This window comes from Bombus bifarius, unplaced genomic scaffold, assembly GCF_011952205.1.
Source record: "Bombus bifarius isolate JDL3187 unplaced genomic scaffold, Bbif_JDL3187 scf7180000008045, whole genome shotgun sequence".
NCBI lineage: Eukaryota > Metazoa > Arthropoda > Insecta > Hymenoptera > Apidae > Bombus > Bombus bifarius.
The window spans coordinates 327,625-350,366 of NW_022884411.1; the positions used below are offsets into that span (position 1 = coordinate 327,625).

General features: G+C 41.8%; 2 protein-coding genes across 11 annotated transcripts in view; both read right to left on the reverse strand.

Annotated features, from left to right (window-relative positions):
• LOC117207720 (band 3 anion transport protein) overlaps positions 1–4,388 on the reverse strand; it is a 46,717-nt gene extending 42,329 nt beyond the window's left edge. The window contains exon 1 of the mRNA XM_033448181.1: positions 4,068–4,388. The gene's annotated coding sequence lies outside the window, so the exon portion shown is untranslated. The remainder of the gene's footprint in view (positions 1–4,067) is intronic.
• Positions 4,389–5,593: 1,205 nt separating this feature from the next.
• The window catches only part of LOC117207718 (disco-interacting protein 2), a 41,409-nt gene continuing 24,260 nt past the window's right edge, over positions 5,594–22,742 (reverse strand). For 5 of the 10 annotated variants that reach the window (XM_033448171.1, XM_033448172.1, XM_033448174.1 and 2 more), the window contains 13 exons: positions 20,758–20,895; positions 17,200–17,394; positions 16,388–16,880; positions 15,929–16,265; positions 15,033–15,846; positions 14,518–14,948; positions 14,196–14,427; positions 13,053–13,183; positions 12,547–12,933; positions 11,978–12,313; positions 11,620–11,916; positions 10,981–11,531; positions 5,594–10,889 (listed from right to left, as the gene is read on the reverse strand). In XM_033448171.1, the coding sequence (XP_033304062.1) occupies positions 10,637–10,889; positions 10,981–11,531; positions 11,620–11,916; positions 11,978–12,313; positions 12,547–12,933; positions 13,053–13,183; positions 14,196–14,427; positions 14,518–14,948; positions 15,033–15,846; positions 15,929–16,265; positions 16,388–16,880; positions 17,200–17,394; positions 20,758–20,895 (4,595 nt within the window). In that variant the 3' untranslated portion in view covers positions 5,594–10,636. The remainder of the gene's footprint in view (positions 10,890–10,980; positions 11,532–11,619; positions 11,917–11,977; positions 12,314–12,546; positions 12,934–13,052; positions 13,184–14,195; positions 14,428–14,517; positions 14,949–15,032; positions 15,847–15,928; positions 16,266–16,387; positions 16,881–17,199; positions 17,395–20,757; positions 20,896–22,742) is intronic. The other 5 variants (XM_033448173.1, XM_033448168.1, XM_033448170.1 and 2 more) reach the window with 3 other exon arrangements.

The following is a 22,742-nucleotide window of genomic DNA, read 5'->3' on the forward strand; positions in this document are numbered from 1 at the left end:
GTGACTACGGCCGACTACGCGAACCTATAAAACTCGAATCAAACAAATTATTGTCGATAATCATTCCCTTGACGCGAACGTTCGCTCCGCTCGTGCCTCGGTCGACAAATTGTCGAGAATCGTCGCGCCTCTTTCAACCGACTCCACCGGCTACTTAGCGACGGCAAACATTGCGGGACAGCTTACGGTATATGTGTACATACAAGTATGTACAACTACACAGCCGAAATCGGTTCTCGAACTCGCGTGATTTATCGCTGCGTTCCGAGCTAGCGAAATCGCATTGACCGTAGAAGCTTCTTCGTCTTTCCACTGAGATCCGATCGAATTTTTCGGTTTCTGTAAACGATGGAAATCTAATTTGCAGAGAACAGATTGTCGTCGACGCTCGAAACGTATAGTCATTTTTCCATTGATGATTTCTATTGAGATATGTATAATTTTCTGTGCTGGACTAGGTTAAATGCGTGGTAGAGATGCTTGTATGTGAATATCAGTGTGTGGAAGTATGTGTGTCCGCAGCGTCTCGAAAACAAAAGAATGTAAACTCTCCAGTCGAAAGAAAGTGCTGAGACGCGTGCAAGTGTGTATCGATGAATATATAAGGAATCGTTCATGAAATAAATATTTCGTTATTTTAATATTAATCCTCAGTATAGATTTAGCGTTCCTATAACATTATTTCGGCTTCAAAGATCCACAATTCTCAACAATTTCGAGAATGCGCACGAAAATATGAATTTGCTGGCGTAAAGAGAGTAGGACGTCGCTAACCGAAAAGCGATCGGAACGTTCTATTAGCCGTAGTAACTAGGAGAAACTAACGAAATTTCCGGCAATCCGAAGATAATCGAAGTCGTTCGAAGCACGTCGATCGAATACTTCGTTTCGTTCGACGAGATTTGGTCGAAAGAGAAATTTGTATTTACGAACGCCGGCTGCCGTAAATTACTCGACGGTTTCAGGTTTCGCGTGCACGTTTGTATTATGGCCACGAATTCGGCGCTTCGCTGTAACTCAAACAAATTACGACGGATGTGTGTCAAAGAGTCGAGGACTCGACCGAATAAAATCATAATAGACATATGCGCAACAGTGCACCGCGTTCCGAATAACTTACACGGCATATCGAACGTTATGATTATTCTTTGCCGAACAACCACGATTATAGTTGGTTTAACGTTTCGAGAGAAACGAGGGCTGCCCTTATTGTCGTTAATAGATGTTAAACATAGTTCTGTTTTACATCTAACGAAAGCTTTTAAAAGCTTGCAGCAATCTAACATTCCTACGCTACTGCTTGGAAATTTCAATAGCACATCCTGCGCATAGACTTTTGTAAGGACATTCTTCGTTAATTATCTGGCTTACCCTTCCTTTGGCACAGGGAATCTCGGATTCATTGTCGAGAGCAGGTAGAGAACGCAATAAAAGACGGCGGCGGTAAAGCTGCCACCAGCCAATTTGCCCACAAAAACATACTTAATTGTACGATGGCGTTAGGCCACGTGTACTATTTTGTTTGTGCTCGTGCGACGGAAGTAATCGTCCACCGGTGACTTCTTGATTTTTATATAAACAAGAGACAAAGCGTCTGTGATTAAGCATCATGCAATCGAGCAACGATTCGAACAATGTTTCTTGCCATTGCGAAAGTGCGAACCTTTAACGTTACTTTTTTAACTGCGAGTAACATTTACGCCAACGAATTTTTTCCCAAGGCCATTGGCCACATGGCCAATTTCACTGGCGGAGCATCGATCTAAATCTACCTTAACGCGCGTTCCGGGAATACCGAATGATTTGTCGCAATCGTTTCGTTGCGCGTATCGAATATTCGCCAATAAGCGTGTCATTTATTATTTTCCATTGCGCAGCATGCGAAATGAAAAGGGTACTTTATGGCAGTGGGAGAGATATATTTAGACTACCGATTATTCACTGCCTTTCCACGTGCATCAACCGTCGGGATAGAAAGGTCTCAACAATCGTAAAACTGGAAAACTGTATTTTAATGGACTCGCACACCTGTCGTAGCTAAACTTGTCTAGCGATTAAAGCTCCAAATATTTCAAATGTTTTTGAAGTCTATCAGTCTATGAAACTCGAATTTACCTTGTGTGCGAATTTTGTATTTTGTATCTGGAGTTGTGAATTTTAAATGTCGAGGAACTTTTGTGCTTGAAAATTGCCAAAATATCAGGCTGGGAACATTCACAAGAGACTGGAACATTGACATTTTATCGATGGTTACTTGGTAACTGTGATAAAGAAGGAAATTTCAAATATTTACAATTGCTTCTAGCAGTTGGACGATATATTTTTAGAATTACCATATTGCTAGAAAAAAACGAACATATGTGTGTCTAGATTAAAATGGCGCACAGTCTCTAAGTTGGATCGTTAGATCACAATAATGTTTGTATTATTTTGTTTAATATTTGTTTGTTATACTACTTCTGTTATGTAAATTCGATAAAAAAAGTTAGTCAGTATATTTGTCTAAATATCGTAAGTAGCTTGAATTCTAAGAGTAAAATGTAAAAATAGAAAGCAAGAAATACTTGATTATACGATTCGTTACGAGACCAGTATACATTTCGATGTTTTCGCGCAGTCGATGTAGTGTATCATATATAACTGGACGATTCAGCAAATAAAAGTCTTTCACACAGTATTTTGTCCATACAAAGTCGATTTAATGATCAATTTCAAATCCTCGTGTAAGATAAAACACGTAGATGGAATTGTTTAATATCGTAAGAATGCATTTTGTAACCTACGCGCGGATAAATGTTCAAGAAATTTCTAACAAACATTAACGACGAATACGGGATAAAATTTAGGTTTGTAAGCATGGAATATATATATATATATATATATATATATATATAAATATATATATATAAATATATATTATATATATATATATATATATATATAATCGTCGATGTAATTACAGCGATGTAATCGTCGCTGTACAGGTTAGTTTTTCACAGCGCAGGTCATTTTATTCATAACTGTTTAGTCTAGATGTAAAAAAGTATAACGAACCAAACAACACATAGCCACATTCGATATACAGAATTGTAAACGTCGTAGAACGGGAAACGCCTGCCGTTTCAACGGTTAGCTTTAAAATACGTACATATTATTATGTAAATTTCAGTACAGTTACCGGCTCTGTCAACAATACGTTAAATCGACCATTCTGCTTATACTTTCTCGTATACATATTGCCGTAGTAAATATGTAATTTGGTGTATCGTTTAATTATGTGCGTATGTTTTTATATGAAAGTGCATATGTTCGCGTGGAAAATGAAAAATGAAATGTAGCATAGAGATTGGATATAGCTGTAGTTATGCACATGTGCACGTCTACGTATATTACAGCGTCGGGTAGACATCAGCGCATGTCACGCTTCAAAGTTTGAAAAATAAGCAAAAGAGCGTCGTCTCTCGACGCTTTCCGACATAGCCTTTCGTAAAGAATATGTTTCATAAAGTGAACGCCACAAAAATCTGATTACGAACGCTCTCTCCTTTTTGGAAAGAAACAACGCGTACAACATCTGTATAACAGTCCTATAACCAACGGAATCAGAGATGCGACAATCAATGAAACCTCGGAAACTGTTAATCGTGCACCGGCATACACATGTTATGTATGTTCGTTCTTAACCGTATTTTCGACTAGTAATTTTAAGCAATTACACGATACGCTCTATAATACGAGATCCCAATCGACAGTTGCTAAAACTAAATAGGAAATGTTTCACAGTAATTAATGTCATCGTACAAATGCAACGAGGTTTATCAACAGACGAAGCGTCGTTAATGATAAAAACTAAAATGGCCACAGAATTAGACAGTCACCGATACGTATTATCAAATGAGATAAAACAACATATTTTAATGAGATTTAAAAATTAGCGACGACGTTGCACGTGAACGGACGACTGCCACCGAAATATCAATGGAATTTTCGGAATTTGAAGGAACCCTATATCCGAGAAACATATATAATGATCGATCGGGAAAAGAAAAATCGAAATGTTTACATACCCTTGCTCGAGATCGATACACGTCGAGCCGTTCCTAGAGGTAGTGTGGCCGTCTGGCCTCGATCAAGAAAAAAAGACGGTTCGAACGGTTGTCGGTAATTTGCTCGATACTTCTAACCACTGGAACGTGGAGTCATTGTCTTTAGGCGACACCGCGTTGCTAGGAGAGCCAGTAGAGGCTGCGTGTAACAACTTTTTTCAACCGGCGCGCACACGTTTACCAAGCGACTGGTATAATGATCGTGTTCACGAAACCACCGTCACTGACAGACTGTTCGGAACTGCTCGGTTCGAGGCTCTCTGGACTGAAGTCGTTTACGACTTCCCTGGGGAAACGTTACTCGGTCTTTCTTCAACGCGACGACCGGTGGACGCGGCGAAACCAGAAGAGGGATAGAGAGAAAGAAAGGGAAAGAACGAAACGGAATCAAATTTGTACGTCAACCAATCGCAGCGCTCCGTTGTTTATCGCGCGAAAACCTTACAAGTTGTGTAGTTTTAAACACTGCCATTCCTCCAGACTTTGTTACACGTGGTAATTCATACGATTCAGACTACATAGTCCAAATGTATATCTTAATCGATGAAACACCACATAATTATTAGGGGATCGTTATCCGTAATTTTATTTCTGATTTACATTCGTCAGATTTCAGTTTACGATGCGTATTATTTGTCCTTGTATGGATGGTCGAATGAATATGTAGTGGTAAATGTTATAGTTCAATCGTAAATACCGAAGCCATTCGGAAGAAACAATTTAAAACTTCGAGTCATTCAATATCATAGTCAAGCAATATAATTGATGTTCAACTTGGAAATATCGTAAATTGTACACGAAATGAAACCTAACTGACGTTAAAATTATGTACAAATTATGTAAATGCATTTGAATTACATAGTCATAATGCTGTTTGATGTACTGTTAATCTATGATTTTATGTTAGTTTCATGCTCACTGAAATGTGCGTTTATCTATATGCAACTGAACAGGTTGGTATGCACTTACCTTTCGCTCGTTAACATTTAACTCGAGAAGTCGATTATCATTAAGACAATGGTACACGGTGTTTCGATTTAATTTACGAGATGAGATATTTGCAAGGATTTTCTTCCAATGGGTGAAATTAATGTATAAATAACGCGATAACGTTGTTCTCGAAAAATTTATACAGATGCGCTATTATGTAAGGCGACAGGCGATTATGCATACGTTAGAGTGCAAAAGACATCGAAGTAAAAAGCGTGCGAAAAAGTTTCACGTTGGTACGATTGATAACGAAAATGTAAATATATTCGTCATCGATAAAAACTTACTTAGGTAGTAAGATTTCAATTTTTACGTAAATACTTTTTATCTGGACGATTAAATTTAAATAAAATGTAAATAGAGAAAAAAACGCAACAAAAATATAACTTTCAAACGTAACAGAATAGGAGTTCCGCTAGAGAATAATACGCGACACTTTTTTAATGTTTATTCTATATAACGAGGAGAGTAATAGGGGCAGCGTAAAACAGTGCGGCTCGTTGCAAAAAAATGTACATTACGTTTATTGATGGTAGCTCGCGAAGCTCCTCGTGAATATCGAATGGGTTACAAAGAGGCGCTTGGTTTTAAAGGTTCGAGTAATTTACGATGCAACACGTGGTACGATACACGACCGATTGTGTTGTTTCATTGCTTCCTTTTGTTCCCTCCTTCTTTTCCTTCCTTTTTGCTCACTTGAAACAAGGAAAAAGTTCGCTACGGACCATAGAGAAATTGTTATGATGTTCCTATAATTCCTGTGCTTCGATTTCTGGCGTTTATCCCGTTTATTTTTTCTTCTCTTTTCTGTATTTTTTTTCTTTATCAATCCTTCCGCGTCTCGATCGAAGAGACGAGAAGGAATGAAAACGGGCTGGTACTTGGTACGAGGGGTGGATACACGAAATATTAATATTCTCGTCCGACTGATACAGGCAAAATGCTACGGCTTGGTAAGGACAGCGACCGTTTATATTATTACTCTGTGTGGTAATATTTATATATATATATATAATATATATATACTTCAACGTACAAACTATATTGTACCTTAGTAACCTCTAAACGCAATGGGTACAAGGGTAGTATTTACACAGCCTAGGACCATTAAACCAGGGTCCAGGATTACGCGATACCGTTTCTCAGAGAGATCCTAAGATTTCACAATCGATCGACCTATCTTTTTTTTTTTTTTTTTTTGTTCCGAATCGAACGTGATAATACGCGATCGTTAACGGCGTGACAAGTATCTTCACGTTTCTATCAACTAGTTATCAACATTTATACATAATACAATCGGGTTGCTCGCACGCACGCACTCTCAGCCCCACTCGTAGGATTGCGTAACGTTCCTTCTCTTTTCGTTCGATCCTTCGATGACCCCATTTGCATGGTCCGTGGATTCGTGTGTATACGCATATCAAACAAATCGGCGCGCGACTCTAGCGCGGTACATACTCGTCAATGAAAATACTTTCTCGATAATGAAACTTTCGTGAAAAAACTCTCAATCGCTCTTTTCCTCTCACTCAGTTATAGCTCGGTAGAAACACTCTGAAGATGTACAGATCTGTACAGATCGTTGAATGGACATTACACAGTAAACGAACGAACCAGTCAAAAGTGAGAATACGATTTCGGTTTGTACTTGAAAATTAGACGAACACATTTTCTAAACAGATAGGTTAACAGGAACGAAAAGCGAAAGTATAGCTTTCCTGCTATGTAATAAATAAAAAGACGGGGTTCTTCTTTTTCTTCTTTTTTTTTTGTGTGTGTGTTTTTAGTCAAACTCGATAAAAACTTCCTGACGCTGCACATTCCTACCGTGATCGGGGTGCACCGCTGTGTTTCCGGATCTTTTACGCACAAAGAAACAGTTTCGTCGCGCGCATCCTCGTCTTCGCAAACACAACGCACGCTTCTACGTAGCCTAACGTTCCGAGAATCTCGGCGTACAGCTACTATTTAAATAAAATACCGGTGAATTGATATACGATCCTGTAGAACGGCGACGCGCGATTCTTTATTATTATCATCGGTGTCTCTTCGTGCGTAAAAGCGCGAAAGGACGTAAGATGACATGGCACGATACCTTAATCATTAAAAGAGAGAGAGAGAAAAAAAAAAGAAAAAGTAATAAAGAGAGGGTCTATAGAACCGTATTTAACACCCTTTACGCTTGAAACGTTTTACATTTTCCTACTGTTGTACGTATCCGATGATAGTCACTGTTTCGTTGCTACCAACACAAAACAGATGAAACGAACAAGAGCTCGTAATTCGATATTCTCGCTTACGTTGTATCGCAAACGGACATAAACATTGTGTCCAATACGATTACAGCAACCGTGAGAAATGTAAGACGTGTCGAAGAAAAGGAGCCTAACTCGTCTGTTTCTATACGTATTTACATTTTGGCGCCTGTAAATTGGCGCCCGGAATATGGGATAACTAATTATTATTATAACTTGCGAATTATGCATATCGCGTCAACGAGGTTATCGTCGATGATCGGAGTCGGTTCCCGATAGACTGGGCTTCTTCAATTACGAGGCTCGTATTTAACTCTACTACTTCGTATTTATTATAGACACGCCTTGTGCGATTACTTAGTCTACTCGTATTCATTTCGCGTATAACGTAAATAGTTTACGTTCTTACACTTCAACGATTCAATATTCTGAATTAGATCAATATATACGAGTGTTATTGTTGCCGGGAGAAACATTGCGCAAAATATTGTTCCGTTCAAAAATAGGCCTTGATATTCTTTTCTTTCGCGTGAAATTTCATTTTTCTGTAGAAACCGCCAATATTGTTAGCGTAGGTTATATCTCTGTTGTAAACATAACCAAGTTGTGGAACAGGTTGCATCGCACTACCTACGTTCTTACAGTGCGCGATACAAGAGAAAATTGCAATATGTAAAGCGACGATAATACGCGCGTCTATTTTCGTACGAAGTTTAATACGAGCCTTCTAACGACGCAAAGAAAAAAGATGAAATTGACAAGTCCGCTTCGTTTAAATTGCAACACGTTTCTGGCAAGAGCCGATGCACGGTACCTCGAGGGTCGGTGCACGCCTCATAGTCGTATGCCATTATATTAAAATAAGAATATAAAATTATAAAACTATCAACAAATGTACACATCGATAGAAAACATCTCAAAAATAATAAAACTCCAATAAGAGGAGAAAGGACGCGATCGACCTTCGGGTTTTAATAGTAATTCTTCCCATCTACTTCTTTGCTTTTTTCTCTACTTCTCCGCAATGTTTGAGCAAAATGGCGTAGACAGTATACGTACATACATGCATGAGTAGATCTCTGCGCTTGCAAATAATTATCGATAGGCCAACAATGATCTATACGTTGCCAATATCTCGCTCGTTGTCATTTGAACCTGTTATGGAAATTGATACAATTTTCCAAGTAATCGAACTTTCAGTTACGACGCTCGATTGAAACTCTGGTCGGTTAACAAATAAAACTAAACGTAAATTTAATCGAATGTAAGAATAAGAAAGAAAATAAGTGATTTTAACCCGAAAGTCGATTATTGTCGTAGCGTTGTTGATATACGTAGATTGAGCTTTGATCAAAAAGACCAATTTCACGAAAAGAACGCATTTGTGCATAAAAAGGTAAGAAGAAAAGGAGAGGAAAGTTGGCGTATATTTAAATTTTTGGCGTATACGTTGACCGATATTTATAGTTCGAGGGTAACTTTTCCATATCGGCTAGAGAGATAAAAACTGCAGGGTCAGACGCATCGGCGCTACTTATTTCGACTACTTTCTTGCTTGAATTCTTTGTGCTATCATATTCCTTGTCTTCCTTTTTAAATGTCATCCAAAAAGAGTTGTTCTAAATAGCTTCTTCTTTTTTTTATATCATATCATTTGTCATAAATGATGTAAAACCCTGAGATGCAAATTTGCGTTAACGTCGTCTTAGTCTTTCTTTTTTATGGAAAAATTGTCTAAGTGATTCGGCTGATTTTCAAAGTGTACCCTCTCAGCACGCAATAAATCATTTTCATTCAAACTTTACAAACTTAAGAATACATATACACTACTTTGTGTTCATTGTTTTCGTCGAAATTGGAAGAGAGTAAACTTTCAATGGACGTGAGTATAAAAAAAGTACACTTTCAGAACATATGTAACACCGTATTCAGGGTTTACTGCGTGCTGTGAAATATAATATAAATACTTTAACGTATAAAAAGAGCGATGTTGTGCGCAACGCAGCTAAATGTAACGAAACCTTTATCGAATTGAAGTCACGACCACTCGGCCATGTCTCCAAATCGATTCATCTAAAAATCGTTGTAAGACACCAACAACGTAGAAACTTCCCCGAACGAAAATTAGATAGTCAGAGCGATAGCGAACTATGTATATATGCCTTTCCAGCAACGATATATTAGAAAAAATGTAGACAGTTAAAACTTTTTACGTTACAATAGTGTGATTACGTTAGCTAACCGTTACTTTATGTAGTAAAAAATTGTCAAGCTACACGAGTCTACGATAAAGTGTATCAAATTCTTTTACTTTTTCTAATAGACATCAGATAATTGTATATACCTGTACCTAGTTCGCGGAACAATCGTCCATTTTTTTTTAATGAAGTGCGATTTCTCAATGAAACTCACTCGTTAAAGTTACATCTTCGTTAAAATAACTTCTTCCATTTTCCTCTTATAAAAAAGCTCACTACCGTTCTGATGTCGTTGATAAATAATGACTGGTACTATTCGTCACTTTAATATTCAGGTAATACAATGTATAAAAGCATAATTTTAGCAAAAACAGCTGAGTCATGTCTGAGCTGTATATACTTGTCCGTGGCAGTCTCAAGTTCGAAGATGTTCAAGATTAATTTTGCATTTTTGCTTCTTCGCTGCGAGTTGAGAATCGTTGATGCTATATGAATGGTTACGTAAATCTCCTTAACTCTGTAAGCATTCATAATGCTTTCAGCATATCCTTCGACATTCTTCATCGTTTTAAGTAGAATTCTCGGTCGACTACTTTTTATAAAGTAATCGTTTGTCGACATTTCCTGTCTACAGCGGTTCTTTTATATTCTTCCTGTTTCTCCTTCTCTCCTAACGAGCGTTCACACTTGCTACTCACAACGCAGAAAGTAATGCTTCCTCTCATAAGTAATAAGTATCGATAACCAAGCGGTTGGAAATTTCAAAGTGTGACGAACTTTCTTACTCCTTTTAATACATCGACGAGATAAAAAATTTGAATACACACGTTATTCTTTCAAACGAAGGATATAAATTGTTTAGGGACGATGTTCGCTTTAAAAATACGTCGAGTCCTCGCAATATATTCCAACTTCTCCGTAGAGAGATCACCTCCTTTAACAAAGGACAAAAATTTGAAATGCAGTTCGCGACTTCGAGTCGAGAATACCTATGCGTTGGCATGGTAGTAAGGACATGACTGGAAAGTACGATACCAGTCTCTTGTTGTTCGTTATGTAATGCATTTTCTGCGTTCTCTGATATCGCTCACATGTTATACGCTACGTAAATCGGATCGAGCTGGTCCGCTAGGAAACCATCACGCAAGTGCATTCGTTGCTTCTCGCCACGCGAATTTATTGGAACTACTCCGGGATCTACTACGACTACCACACCGACTACCAGATGGTGTTCTTCTAGTACAGCGCTGGTAACTAACGCCACGAGATCTAAAGCTTCGCTTTCACTTCCGTCGAGTTCCACCACTACTACTAGGAGGTTGGTCCATGTGAATACGGCACTGTGAATCGTACAAATAATTTTTATCACAACCGAAAAGAGAACTATGTTTGAAAATGTGATGTCTATTTTCACATTGTTATTCTGCTTACCATTCTGCTATCTTCTTGTGACACCTCATTACGCTGTTTTCGATATCGATCGGGTGATATCGCATTCCTCTAAGTAAAATGGCTTCGTCGAGGGCGCCAACCACGAACACAGCATCGTGTAACTCAGAATCACCAGGAACCAGATCCGCCTCGGTAGATGTGTCACCGGGAATGTCACTGATAACCGACTGTTGAACGCTTTCGGTACGTCTTAGGAAACCGAGATAACCAGTCCTGGCGTAAACTTCATTCGTGTTTCCTGTTACGAGGCGAGCGTTAAAATGATCCGCGTAGTCGCTCTCGTCGCCATATATCGTGAAATAGCCACTGGCATTGTGAGCAGACTGCACCCAAATTTCGCCTAAATGAGAATCTCCGCATTGTCCTTTCGTTTCTGGATTGGCAATGATTACTTTCACTCCTGGTAATAATTTGCCTGATTCCATCAGGCACAAAGAGTGCGGACTACCTCTTTCAACCAGGGATACTCGGTCGTTGCGCAATGCGCGGAGATCAACGTATACCGTAGAAGGTTCTGGGCTCGATGCACCCTGCGTGTCAATCGTATTATTTAACATCGAGTAACAAAAACCTTAGCAAAGTGTTAAATAATCTTTGGAAATTTGGAAGCGATCGAACCTGTAAGCAAATAGCGGTGTTTACTCTACATCCGAACGAGGTCGAGACCGCACGGGGACTCAGACCCAAAGCGGAGAAGAGTTTACTGAAGCTCGTAGTAAGTGCGATTCGCGGTCTTTCTTCAGCGACAACGACGCACGTTCTAACACAGGCCAAACTAACGCCTCTCGCTTTCAGAGCATGAACAGAAGAACCGAGACCTTTCGTGCACAATTCCATCACACCGTAAGAACAGAATGTATCTCTTACTCTGGATTGACTAACTGCCGACAGCCACAATGCCGGATTGGCTTCCACCTACAAACAAGAATATTAAAAGCTTCTTTTTCGTTCCCACGTTTACGATATGGAAACGAACCTCCGACGGTGGTATAAGTATGGAATGATGACCGCTGTATATACTGCTCAGACACCAAAGAGCGAATCCTAAACCAGAGTAGGGATCCAAGCATAGAGCGATGTGTCTAGATGGATACAATTCGCAGGCAAGTTTCATGGCACGACAAAGAGACGTCACCGCTGCGTGGGACATTTTAATTCCTGCGAGCATCCCCGTCGTCGAGACGCTGAAGTCCAAATAAGCCAGCATCTCCGCTGTGGGCGCTCGGTACATAACAGGTAGCTTCTTCTTTGGCATGTCGTCCATATCGAGAATCGTCGGCCAACTCTTAATGTCGACAACATTATTCGCTTCCTGTACAATAGCAAGGAAAATAGCCAGATTAATCATTCGTGAGATAGATTTTAACACTTTAACCGCTTTAGTAGAAATTCAAGGATAACTCAGGAAGATATTTGTTGAGCAACGGGGGGTAGAACGTAAAAGTTAATCGTCATGACCCGTTCAAGCTGAGCAGTTAAAGGGTTAAACACAAGATACTGATCGTGTTACGTAGAGTACATTAGAATCATAACGTATCGATGTACCTTTGTTTTCAACAGTTTCAGGATATTTTGATTCGTGAGCACGAGCACAGACTTACTGACGTCCACGATCATGCGAACGGTTGGTAAAGTGGTTTGGAGGTTTTGCGGGTGAGGTGGCCTAATCGTAACTGGCACGGCGCCAACATACAGGCAACCATAAAACGCGCATATCAAGTCAGTACCAGGAGGAAATATTAATGCCACGTGATCTCCGGTATTGATTCTTCCACGATCTAACAACAGATTGCCGATCCGTTCGGCTTTCTTGTGCAACTGAGAGCACGACAAGGAAGTTGCTACGGCTCCTTTTGCATTCAGCGACGTGAAAATAACATGGTCGGAGGTACTGACAGCACGCCATCGAAGTATTTCCGAAATAAATTGATACTGCAAATCAATAATATTAGAATGTAAATGGCAAAACGAGGATATAAAGTTAAATAAACGGAGAAATTTTAGTAACAATTATCTTTGAAAAGAAGAAACAATTTCTAGCAAAGACGAACCTTTTTAGCATTATCACTATCCTCGTCTAGGACACCCATGTCTCGTCCTTGGGCCGAAGCTAGTCTATTACCCTGAACAATGTTGCCCACCATGACACTGGCCGGACCAACGTCTGCAACAGAATCCCCCGCTACACGCCCCCGCACCATTCCGTTAGTAAACCAACACAAACACTCAACCCAATAATGAGTAGCTCACACACTCTCCCCTGACTGAGGCCGGAAAATCAAAGCTAGGTACGTGAACTGGTTCGTTATTGTCGAAAGGTGATTTACGCGCGTCCTTTATATCGACGTGCTCTGAGCATTCCATGGACTGTACATACTTATCAAACAAAAATCAATTCGGTGTTTCTCGGAAACGTGAACGTCTGGTGAGGTAGCGATGTGAAATTACAGGAAAGCATCGTGTAAAAAAGAAAAAAAAAACATGGATGCAACCGATCGAAGGTAAAAAGGCAGCATTTTCTTTTCCTGCACGCGTGAAAGTTCAGAGTACTTGTATATACAGAGAATATCAAGAGGAATCTCACATCGCTAGAAACAATTCGTCTATAGGCTTGGACTACTACTAGGGTGTTCGGAACTCAGCCAAAAGAAAGAAGGGCAAAAATAATAGAATAACATGCTAAGCATTAAATATTTTTAGTGTTGGGTGGGTTAACAATACATGATATGTAGCAAGAGACAGTTATATACTTTGTACATTTGTGCTAAGTTATTGAAGCCTACTGATAACTTTGTAAGAAAGCGTAAGTGTTACGTTCCTTCACGTTAATGAGAATTTTTGAACAGAGCGATATTGTGACCGCGAATTAATTATAAAAGAACTGCTCATTCATTCTCCCAATTAATCATTCTCGTGTACATTTAAGCGAAACGATCCGACAAATTGGTAAACCTTCTATCAATACAGCATCGTTGTGCGACGTTAAATGTTCAGCCTATCGAACCTTGTACCAATTTCTTGGGTCTTCGCTTAAATTATAATAGGCAAAGAAAAAACGAAGTAATGTTACAACAAAAAAGAACGTATATACGTCTTTGTACTTGCTGACATTCATGTAATTCATCGAAGGTCCGTAATTTTAATTGACACCTGGTTCGGGGATAGTACTCACAGGTGAATGTGCAATCTCTTACCTGAATGGACTTCGCGTGGTTTGGGTAGATTGGTAACACAAGTGTGCGGACAAAGAAGAACATTAGCCGGGTGTAGAGTACCCTCTAGGAAACGTCGTTTCGTTTCCGACAAGTGAATACCGCCCAGCGGTGTTTTCGGAAGGTAATTTGGCGGAACCAACGCCAGACAATATATTCCAACAGCGTGAATGGAATCCACCGCTTGAAGTACCCGGGACATCCATTGGAAACTCTGAGGAAATAAACGTCGTACAGATGTGTATCGTACATGTAGAATTCGCGTCGTGCGAATAACGATTCGAGAGTATCGTTAAAAACGTACTTCCTCTTCGCTGCAGTCGGGTCTTTGTTCTGCAACGACGCATATTCGCTCGTCCCTGAGGACGCGTACGCTGAAAACGGCTATTCTTCCACGATAAATGAACTTCATGGGTTCAACGGCTAACACAGTAGCAATGATATCGTCGGCGTTATGTTTCCTTCCCGTGACCGTCATAAGACCATCGCGCGAACCGCAAACGAACACAAGACCACCAGGACCCAGAAAACCCAATAGACCAGAACGGGTGTATTCTACGTCACCCAGCGGACTTCCATCGGCTTGAAGCGGGGAGACTTTAAACGTATTATTCGTCAGTCCCTGTAGTCCCCAATATTGGTTTCCAGTTGCCGAACTATGCACGCAGATCTCGCCTACTTCGTCGGTTTTGCAGATGAACGGTTGTCCTTCCATCTTGATCACAACAACGATACCTGAAGAAAAGCAACGTTTCCAATTTCGTTCTCTACGAATCGCTTAAAGTAGAACGGTTTGGCAATGTTGGCATAGAAACATACTTCCGGGCATCACTTGGCCGCAATCTTGAAGAGTCAAGGAAGTGAGAGAATTCTCTTGATCGACTCTGACAACGCCGTAACTCAGGCCAGACATAGAGAGCACGCCTCGTCCAGTGGCGTTTACTCCAGCACGGCCTGGTCTTCTCACCGATACGGTGAGAGCTTCGCTGGAGGACGCGCACGGACACACGGCATCAGGCCGCAGACCTTTAGATTGGAATACCGAAAGGAATTGGTCGCAGGAAGAAAGTGACCAGGGATTGGCACCGTCCGCGACCAACAACAATCTCAGTGACGACAAGGAAATGTCCTTGTGATCTTTCGTGGCAAGAAGACCCCAGTGGAGGTCTCGCGATTTCACCACAGCCACGCTGGCACGATGCTTGGTGATCATTTGCATCCAGCTCGCGGGATTTACTTTCATCAGAGCGTACGGAATAAAGATCACGTGCATCCCGTTTAGAACGCTGGTGAGGGTGCTGTGCCACAGGCCAACCTCTCGTTTGAAGTCTAAAACGCAGACGGCGTTCTCTCCCTCCGTGTAGCCGCAGGCTTGCGTCAGAGCTCGACAATGTGCCAGCATCGCCGATCTCGTCACCGTCACTCCCATCACCGACCCGTCCTTGTCCGTCGTGTACTCAATGTACGCCGGAGTGTCGTCGGTTAATCGCGGCGGTGGCAGCCAATCTTTCGGCGTTTTGCCCAGATGTTCCGTAACGAACCAGTGAAGCTTTGGCCAGCCTTTGAATGCCACTACCTCGCCAGCCGCCGTTTTTGGCAGACCTTTCAGACAAGCTTCGCTGGTTAATGCCACCTAGAAACCATTTTCGATATACTTGGAGAGGAAGTTCGGTAGAAATAGCAGAGCGAGATTGTTACTTTGCTCGTTGATTCACCTGAATTCCACAGCTGCCCAAAAGAAAACCAATCTGCTGGGAGCCTGCGTCTCGACGCGTCAAAGGGACTTCGATCGGCACAGGCACAATGCCGGCTTGAAGACAACCGTAAAATGCGCACATGAAGCTAATGGGGTCGTTGTTTGGGTAAACCAAGGCGATTCGATCGCCAGGTTTCAAACAACAATCCCCGCCGCGACTTAGAGCCTTGTTCAACAGCGTGTAGGCTATTTTATGAGAACGACTCAGAAGCTTTCCATAGGTGAGCGTTACGCAAAGCTTGCCGTTTGGATCGAGAACTGTCGCCACTGGCGCCTTATACGATGCCGAGCCATACCTGTGAAATGTACAAAAATGTACGTTTTCTTCAAAACTCTCCATCGTCGAATACTCTATGACCCAAGAAGAAGCAAAAGAAATAAACACAACAAAATTACAACCCTCGTCCGACCTGCTTACCTTTGTATGGCGGCCTCGAGCGACCTGGGCAATCCCGCGGCGACCGACAGTGGCTCGCCAACGGCGGAGGTCATAGAGCCGCCTTCCGGTTTCGGAGCGTTCGGATCTTTGGGATTGGCGGCGATTTCCAGCTCGATGTCATCGTCCTCGTAGAATTCAGGCAACGGTCGTCGTTTCGGTCGTTTCAAAGTATTCAACAACTGTTGAATCTTAGCGGATACTTTCCAGCGGCCGGTAGTGCCGGTGTTGTTCTGATCCTCGACCACGTGATAACGATTCACTCGATCAGCGCCAGGTCGCCTGGTCGACTGCTGTGCAGCCGGAGTGTTGCTGGTGTGCGTCACGTCCGGCGGCTGGATGTTGCAGTACGCGTGAGGCGTGTATTCCGCGATATCTGTGATGTCCGCGCAAGGAGGTCTCCTAGCCGGTGGTCTCGGAGGCGGAGGCGTGTCTCGCGCCGAACCGGTGCTGCTGGTATCCGACAGTCCTGTGCCTAAAATTCCCCCATGCAATCACTCCGACAGCCATGAGAATCACCTCTTCGTCGTTATTTCTCGATGGTACTAAACTGCTGTACCACTTGTACGTCGCTTGTCTCGAGTATCTCGAGTATCACAACGGATTTGCATTAACCGTACGGAACGCAAGCGCTGCGTTCAATTAAAAAGTCGCATAACCTGTTCCATCGTTTGCCGTGTGCAAATAGGTAAACGATCGAGCTAGCTATACAGTGAGCAAGATGAAGGGAATTTATCGTAGCGATAGAAGGAGACAAGCGAAGGAAGACAATAACGATATCTGAGGATATATACCCGTTGGACCACCAGCACCAGGACTCTCTTCGGTGACGACGCTGTCCTCGTCGCTACTCGACTCCCCGCTGTCGCGACGCTCTCGGTCGGGACTCCTAGCCATCACGGAGGTTCTTTTCGATGGCATCGGCAACGACGGCTTCGGACGACCCTGCATCGCTGCCAAAGCTTGTTGCACCGCCTCCTGGCGCACCTCTGGGCATTCAGAGTCGATTAATCAACCGAACGAGCTCGCGAACTTTTCATAACGCATCGGCATTAGCTGCTATAATAAAGAAGACACGCGAAAAAATCTTGCAACGCTCAACACCATAGCCTAAGTCGGTATGCGGCAAAGCTTTTACGCAACTTGCATAACAGTATGCTTTTTCCTTTTTTTTTCTACGTTCACGCGTGTCCTTTCAATTCCTAACGAGTGTCTGCTCGGTATAGAGACACACATTGGCATTCGCATGGAAATTTCGACAATTTTCAAACTCGTTCCACGGCGAAAGAATCCAGCAAATGTAGCTGGCTGCTGGGCTAATCTGTCGAGAATTTGTCAAGAACCAAGCGTGTCGAATTATCTTATTTCTAGCGGTACACGAGCCCGCACTCTCACGTGCAATCGCGCAATTGCTCCGCGTAACGAGTTGTGTCCCGACGTTAGAACGTAATAACGATAGAAGTATAGCTCGGCCGGAAATGCAACGACTTGTTCATCCAATCTACTCGTCTTTATTACGCTTCATTATGCCTTTCGATAGATTTGAAAAATATCCTTCTTCCATACAATTAAAAATACCTGGAACAGCATCGACGCGCCGAACAATAAACGCGACAAGAATCAAAGACTCTTCGGTCACCGAAAATAGCTGCTAAACGGGGAAGAGGATGCATACAGCGACTATTGTGATCTTTCGATCGGAGTTTCCGTGTAAACGAGGCGCGCAAATGTTACTCGGATCGACACGGACTTATGTTGCGCGCTCCAAGTTGGTCCTCTTCGAGCGCTAACGGTGCACCAGCTGCGGGATGTGCCGGTCAAGCATCTCTCTTCCTCTGTATAAACCAAGTTTCTACACGGAGTTTAACGCACAGAGAACCGTTCGATTTTCGTTCCGTTCCGACGACTACTACCGATATAGATACACGTACGTGTGTATACGTAAGAGGCTTCGATTCGCCAACATGCGGAAAGCCCGTCCGATTTCCACGTTCCATCGACGACGCTTACTTTCGACGTTAAGCGGTTTTTACTTTGCAACGAGTTCGACAAAGGACACTTTCTTTCGACACATTTGCCAACGATCGTACGATACCAGGCTAGTCACATCGTATAGCGTTACGTAGTAGCTACGGGTTTTACAGTTTGCTTAAAAGTAATTGCCCGCATACACGTTCAGACGCAGCGAATGCTTTGTCAGAGTGGAGACCACTGGCACCGAAAGCGCATTCCTTGCACTCGCCAACCATGTTTCCGTGTACCGAGCTAATCGAGCTTTTCATTCATTTACACGCAAGTCACGATTTTCAAGCGTGTCCAGTGCAGCGGATCTTAATTCTTCGATTAATAATACCGTGTGATCGAGCCGCGACGCACCCTCGATCAATACGATTCTCACCGATAAGACAGAGCAGACGAGGATCGCGTGGAATTGCCGCGGCGTAACACGGCGAAACGTCAGCGTGGAATCTTATTGATCGAGAATTCGTCGCGTCCAGTTTCTACGATTGCTGGGTTAACCCTTGCGACGACGGCCTCCTTACTAATTCGTCCATTACGTTTGAATATGTTGGAGTGGCTGGCCGGCGGAGCTGCACTGCACCGAGCACGAATTTCAAGATCCGTCGTGTTCCAGCGAAACGACACGAAGCAGGTGTTATCTCCGGGGAAGAAAGGTAACGCGGATTTTAATTACTTCATCGAGACGTAAAAAGCGTAGACGAAGGAAGAGGAAGGAGAGACAGGGAGAAGCAGACGTTTACGATTGGTGGGAAACGCGAAGGAGGAAACGATAGCGGGGAAAAAGGAAGATAAACTAGACGGGAAAGCAAGGTAGGATGAAGCCGGTTTACAAGGGAACGAGTATCGAGGGACGGAGAGAATCGTTCGCCGTTACGCTTTCAATAAATAAACGGTGGCGCATGTATTTCGTATCGCCGTCGTGCGAGGGTTAAGGACTCGTTAACGTTTCTTTTCGTCGCTTTCGATCGTTTAACACTAGAACTACCGATAGTTAACACGAAGTTATTTCTACCAAAGTCAAAATGACTGGTCTTTAAAAAAATACGTAGTAATAGAATATTTGTATATTTATCGATTTCTTTCTTACGGGAGCAATTCCATGTTCCACGCATGACCATGATCTCCAAACGAGGGTCGACACATTTATAAAATTGTGGAACCAGTCAGTTTTACTGGTGTGGTGTTTCTAGTGTTAACATCCAGCGATCTAGCGATCGATGCGAAATCTTCCTGATAACTGATATCGTCGTATCGAATGATACGCGGTAAAAATTTGAAAAACGCGTGGCAAGCTGTACGAAACGAGGAAACTGGTTAATTGGGGTTCGATAAACAGATTGTAGGACCCTTTTACACTTTGACAAGTACCAGTCATTTTGACTGGTATTGGTATAATTAGCCTTGATACAAAATTATTTTCAGTTTGAATACATAAAGAACTAAATAAAATTCATTATATTATTCTTTTAGTTATCGTTGCGAAAGTCGTTACAGCATTGAGGAAACAAAATATAACACGAAGTAAGAATTTAAAAATAAAATTGTAAAACCAGTCATTTTGACTGCTATTGGTATAATTAGCCTTGATACAAAATTATTTTCAGTTTGAATAAATAAAAAACAAAATAAAATTCATTATATTATTCTTTTAGTTATCGTTGCGAAAGTCACTACAGCATTGAGGAAATAAAATATAACGCGAAGTAAGAATTTAAAAATAAAATTGTAAAACCAGTCATTTTGACTGCTATTGGTATAATTAGTCTTGATACAAAATTATTTTCAGTTTGAATAAATAAAAAACAAAATAAAATTCATTATATTATTCTTTTAGTTATCGTTGCGAAAGTCGTTACAGTGTTGAGGAAACAAAATATAACGCGAAGTAAGAATTTAAAAATAAAATTGTAAAACCAGTCATTTTGACTGTTATTGGTATAATTAGTCTTGATACAAAATTATTTTCAGTTTGAATACATAAAGAACTAAATAAAATTCATTATATTATTCATTTAGTTATCGTTGCGAAAGTCACTACAGCATTGAGGAAACAAAATATAACGCGAAGTAAGAATTTAAAAATAAAATTGTAAAACCAGTCATTTTGACTGCTATTGGTATAATTAGTCTTGATACAAAATTATTTTAAATTTGAATACATAAAGAACTAAATAAAATTCATTATATTATTCTTCTAGTTATCGTTGCAAATACATTATTGGGGGAAAAAATATAACACGAAGTAAGAATTAAAAAATAAAATTGTAAAACCAGTCAATTTGACTGGTACGGTAGTTCTAGTGTTAATCGTCCAGCTGTGATGTACTCACCGGAATGATAGCGGCTCTCATTGCGCGTGAGTCTGCGATTGCCGCGTCTCGCAGCCGCTGAGTTCGAATTCCCGGTGTTTCCGGTGGAGCCGCCAGATCCCGGGGGACTGGCGATCCCGCCAGGTACTAGCCGGCCTCCTGCATGCAACACAACAACAACAACGCCACATAGACATAGAAAGGAGATCTACCAGGAGTGGCAGGGATCGCTAAATTTCTATCGTGTGTCTTCTACCACCGTACCCAGACGAACCACATTTCACCAACGTTCTTTCGTTTTGCAGGGCAGGCGTCTCGACAGGGCTGTACTTGGACAGGACGAAACGAATGGACCTTTGCGCGCGCTACGATCGCCTCAAGTGTGGCATTTAAATTCCATTGGAATTTATTGGGTTGGCAACTAAGTGATTGCGGATTTTTTCATTAGGTAGTATCGACAAAATCCGCAATCACTTAGTTGCCAACCGAATATCATCGCCTGCTGTTCAACTTGACCGACGGTGGAGCACGACGAAACTGGGCAAAGAAAGGGCGGCATACGAACAAATTCGATCCATTCGTCTCGACGTTATTATTCCATGGTGGGTTTCTCTTCTAAATTGGATGTGATCTGAACGAAGAAACTGGAAAGGGGTTGAAGAGAGTCGTTTGTTCGGGCAGGTTCTAAACGGCGCCGTCGATGATCGGTCGTTCCACCTTCGCAAGCTGCCACGACGACGATTTCACTTTTATCGATTGTTCGCAGCTGTGCAGTGGCGCAGGGAAGTCGGAAGAGGAGGTGGGCTGTGACGCGATTCGATCTCGCCGGCGGGACCACTTCCACGTAACTTGAATTCCAGTTGGCAGCTTTTAAAGACGCTTGGAATGCAACGCGGCGACTAAGCACCAGACCAACGTGTTTCGCGATTTTACTATCGGCGAATATGCGGATAAATCATACCAGTCTCGTCTCGTCCGACTCGTAGATAGAAATCTTTCAACGTTTGCGAAACGATCGGAAAGATCTGCGTGCAATTTCACATATTAACAGCTACGATAGCGCTAAATTTTCAACCGACTCTACCATAAATCGATAAAGTAGAGCTTCATACCAGATTCACCATTTTCTTTAAATCGTCTCTTTCCTTCGACCAAAGGCATTAAACAAGGATATTGTACGACTGCTGTGTTTTCTCTCTTCGTTGTTTCTTCTTTATCTTTATCTGCCGCGGAACACGAGTTGCTGTTATTACAAATTGTACAGTTTCTAAGGACATTGCTCTGCTCAGGGAAATTAAACAACTCTAAAACGATCGATCATTTTACAACGTCGTTCGGTTAAGTAACAGTCTCTAGAAATTTGGTTTCGTCTGTTTCGTAGGAACAGCGTGTCGGTAACGATTCGATCGAGTTGGTCGCAGCAACTCGCAGTCGCATACGACTTAACGGTCTTAGCAACTTTTCTTCATTATCGATACCGGCGTGTAGAAACTGCTGAACGCGTGTAACAGTGCATTTTAAAGACTGGCTATTAGTTTGAAAAAGAAAAGCAATCGGAAAAAATAAAAAAAAAAGAAAAGATAGAAGGGAGGGAAAAATAGAAGAAAAAAGGAGTAGAAGAGCGTCTCGTAAGCCATCTTTGGAACGTTATCACGAATTTCCGGGATTATCATCCGTTTGAATAAGCAAGTATGCGGAAACACGGTGTTTCGCGATTGTTTACACACAAATTGTCAATGCTCGAGCGAGTCGACTAATAGCCGATACGGAAAAATCGAGATGTTGCGGGCAGATTCGCGAGTGTGTCGAAGCAAGTCGCAAGAATGCCAACGGATGGCTGGCTGCGATCTCGAGTCACCCGAAGGTGGAACAACCGGTCTCGGCTAAGTCGAATTACAAAGGTATCTAAGGTGTAAAAGCATCTCTGCGCGAATCGGTACGTACGAGGGATTACAAGCAAGCGAGCTACATCAAAGAAAGAACGTGATAACCTCTTCAAGTTCTAT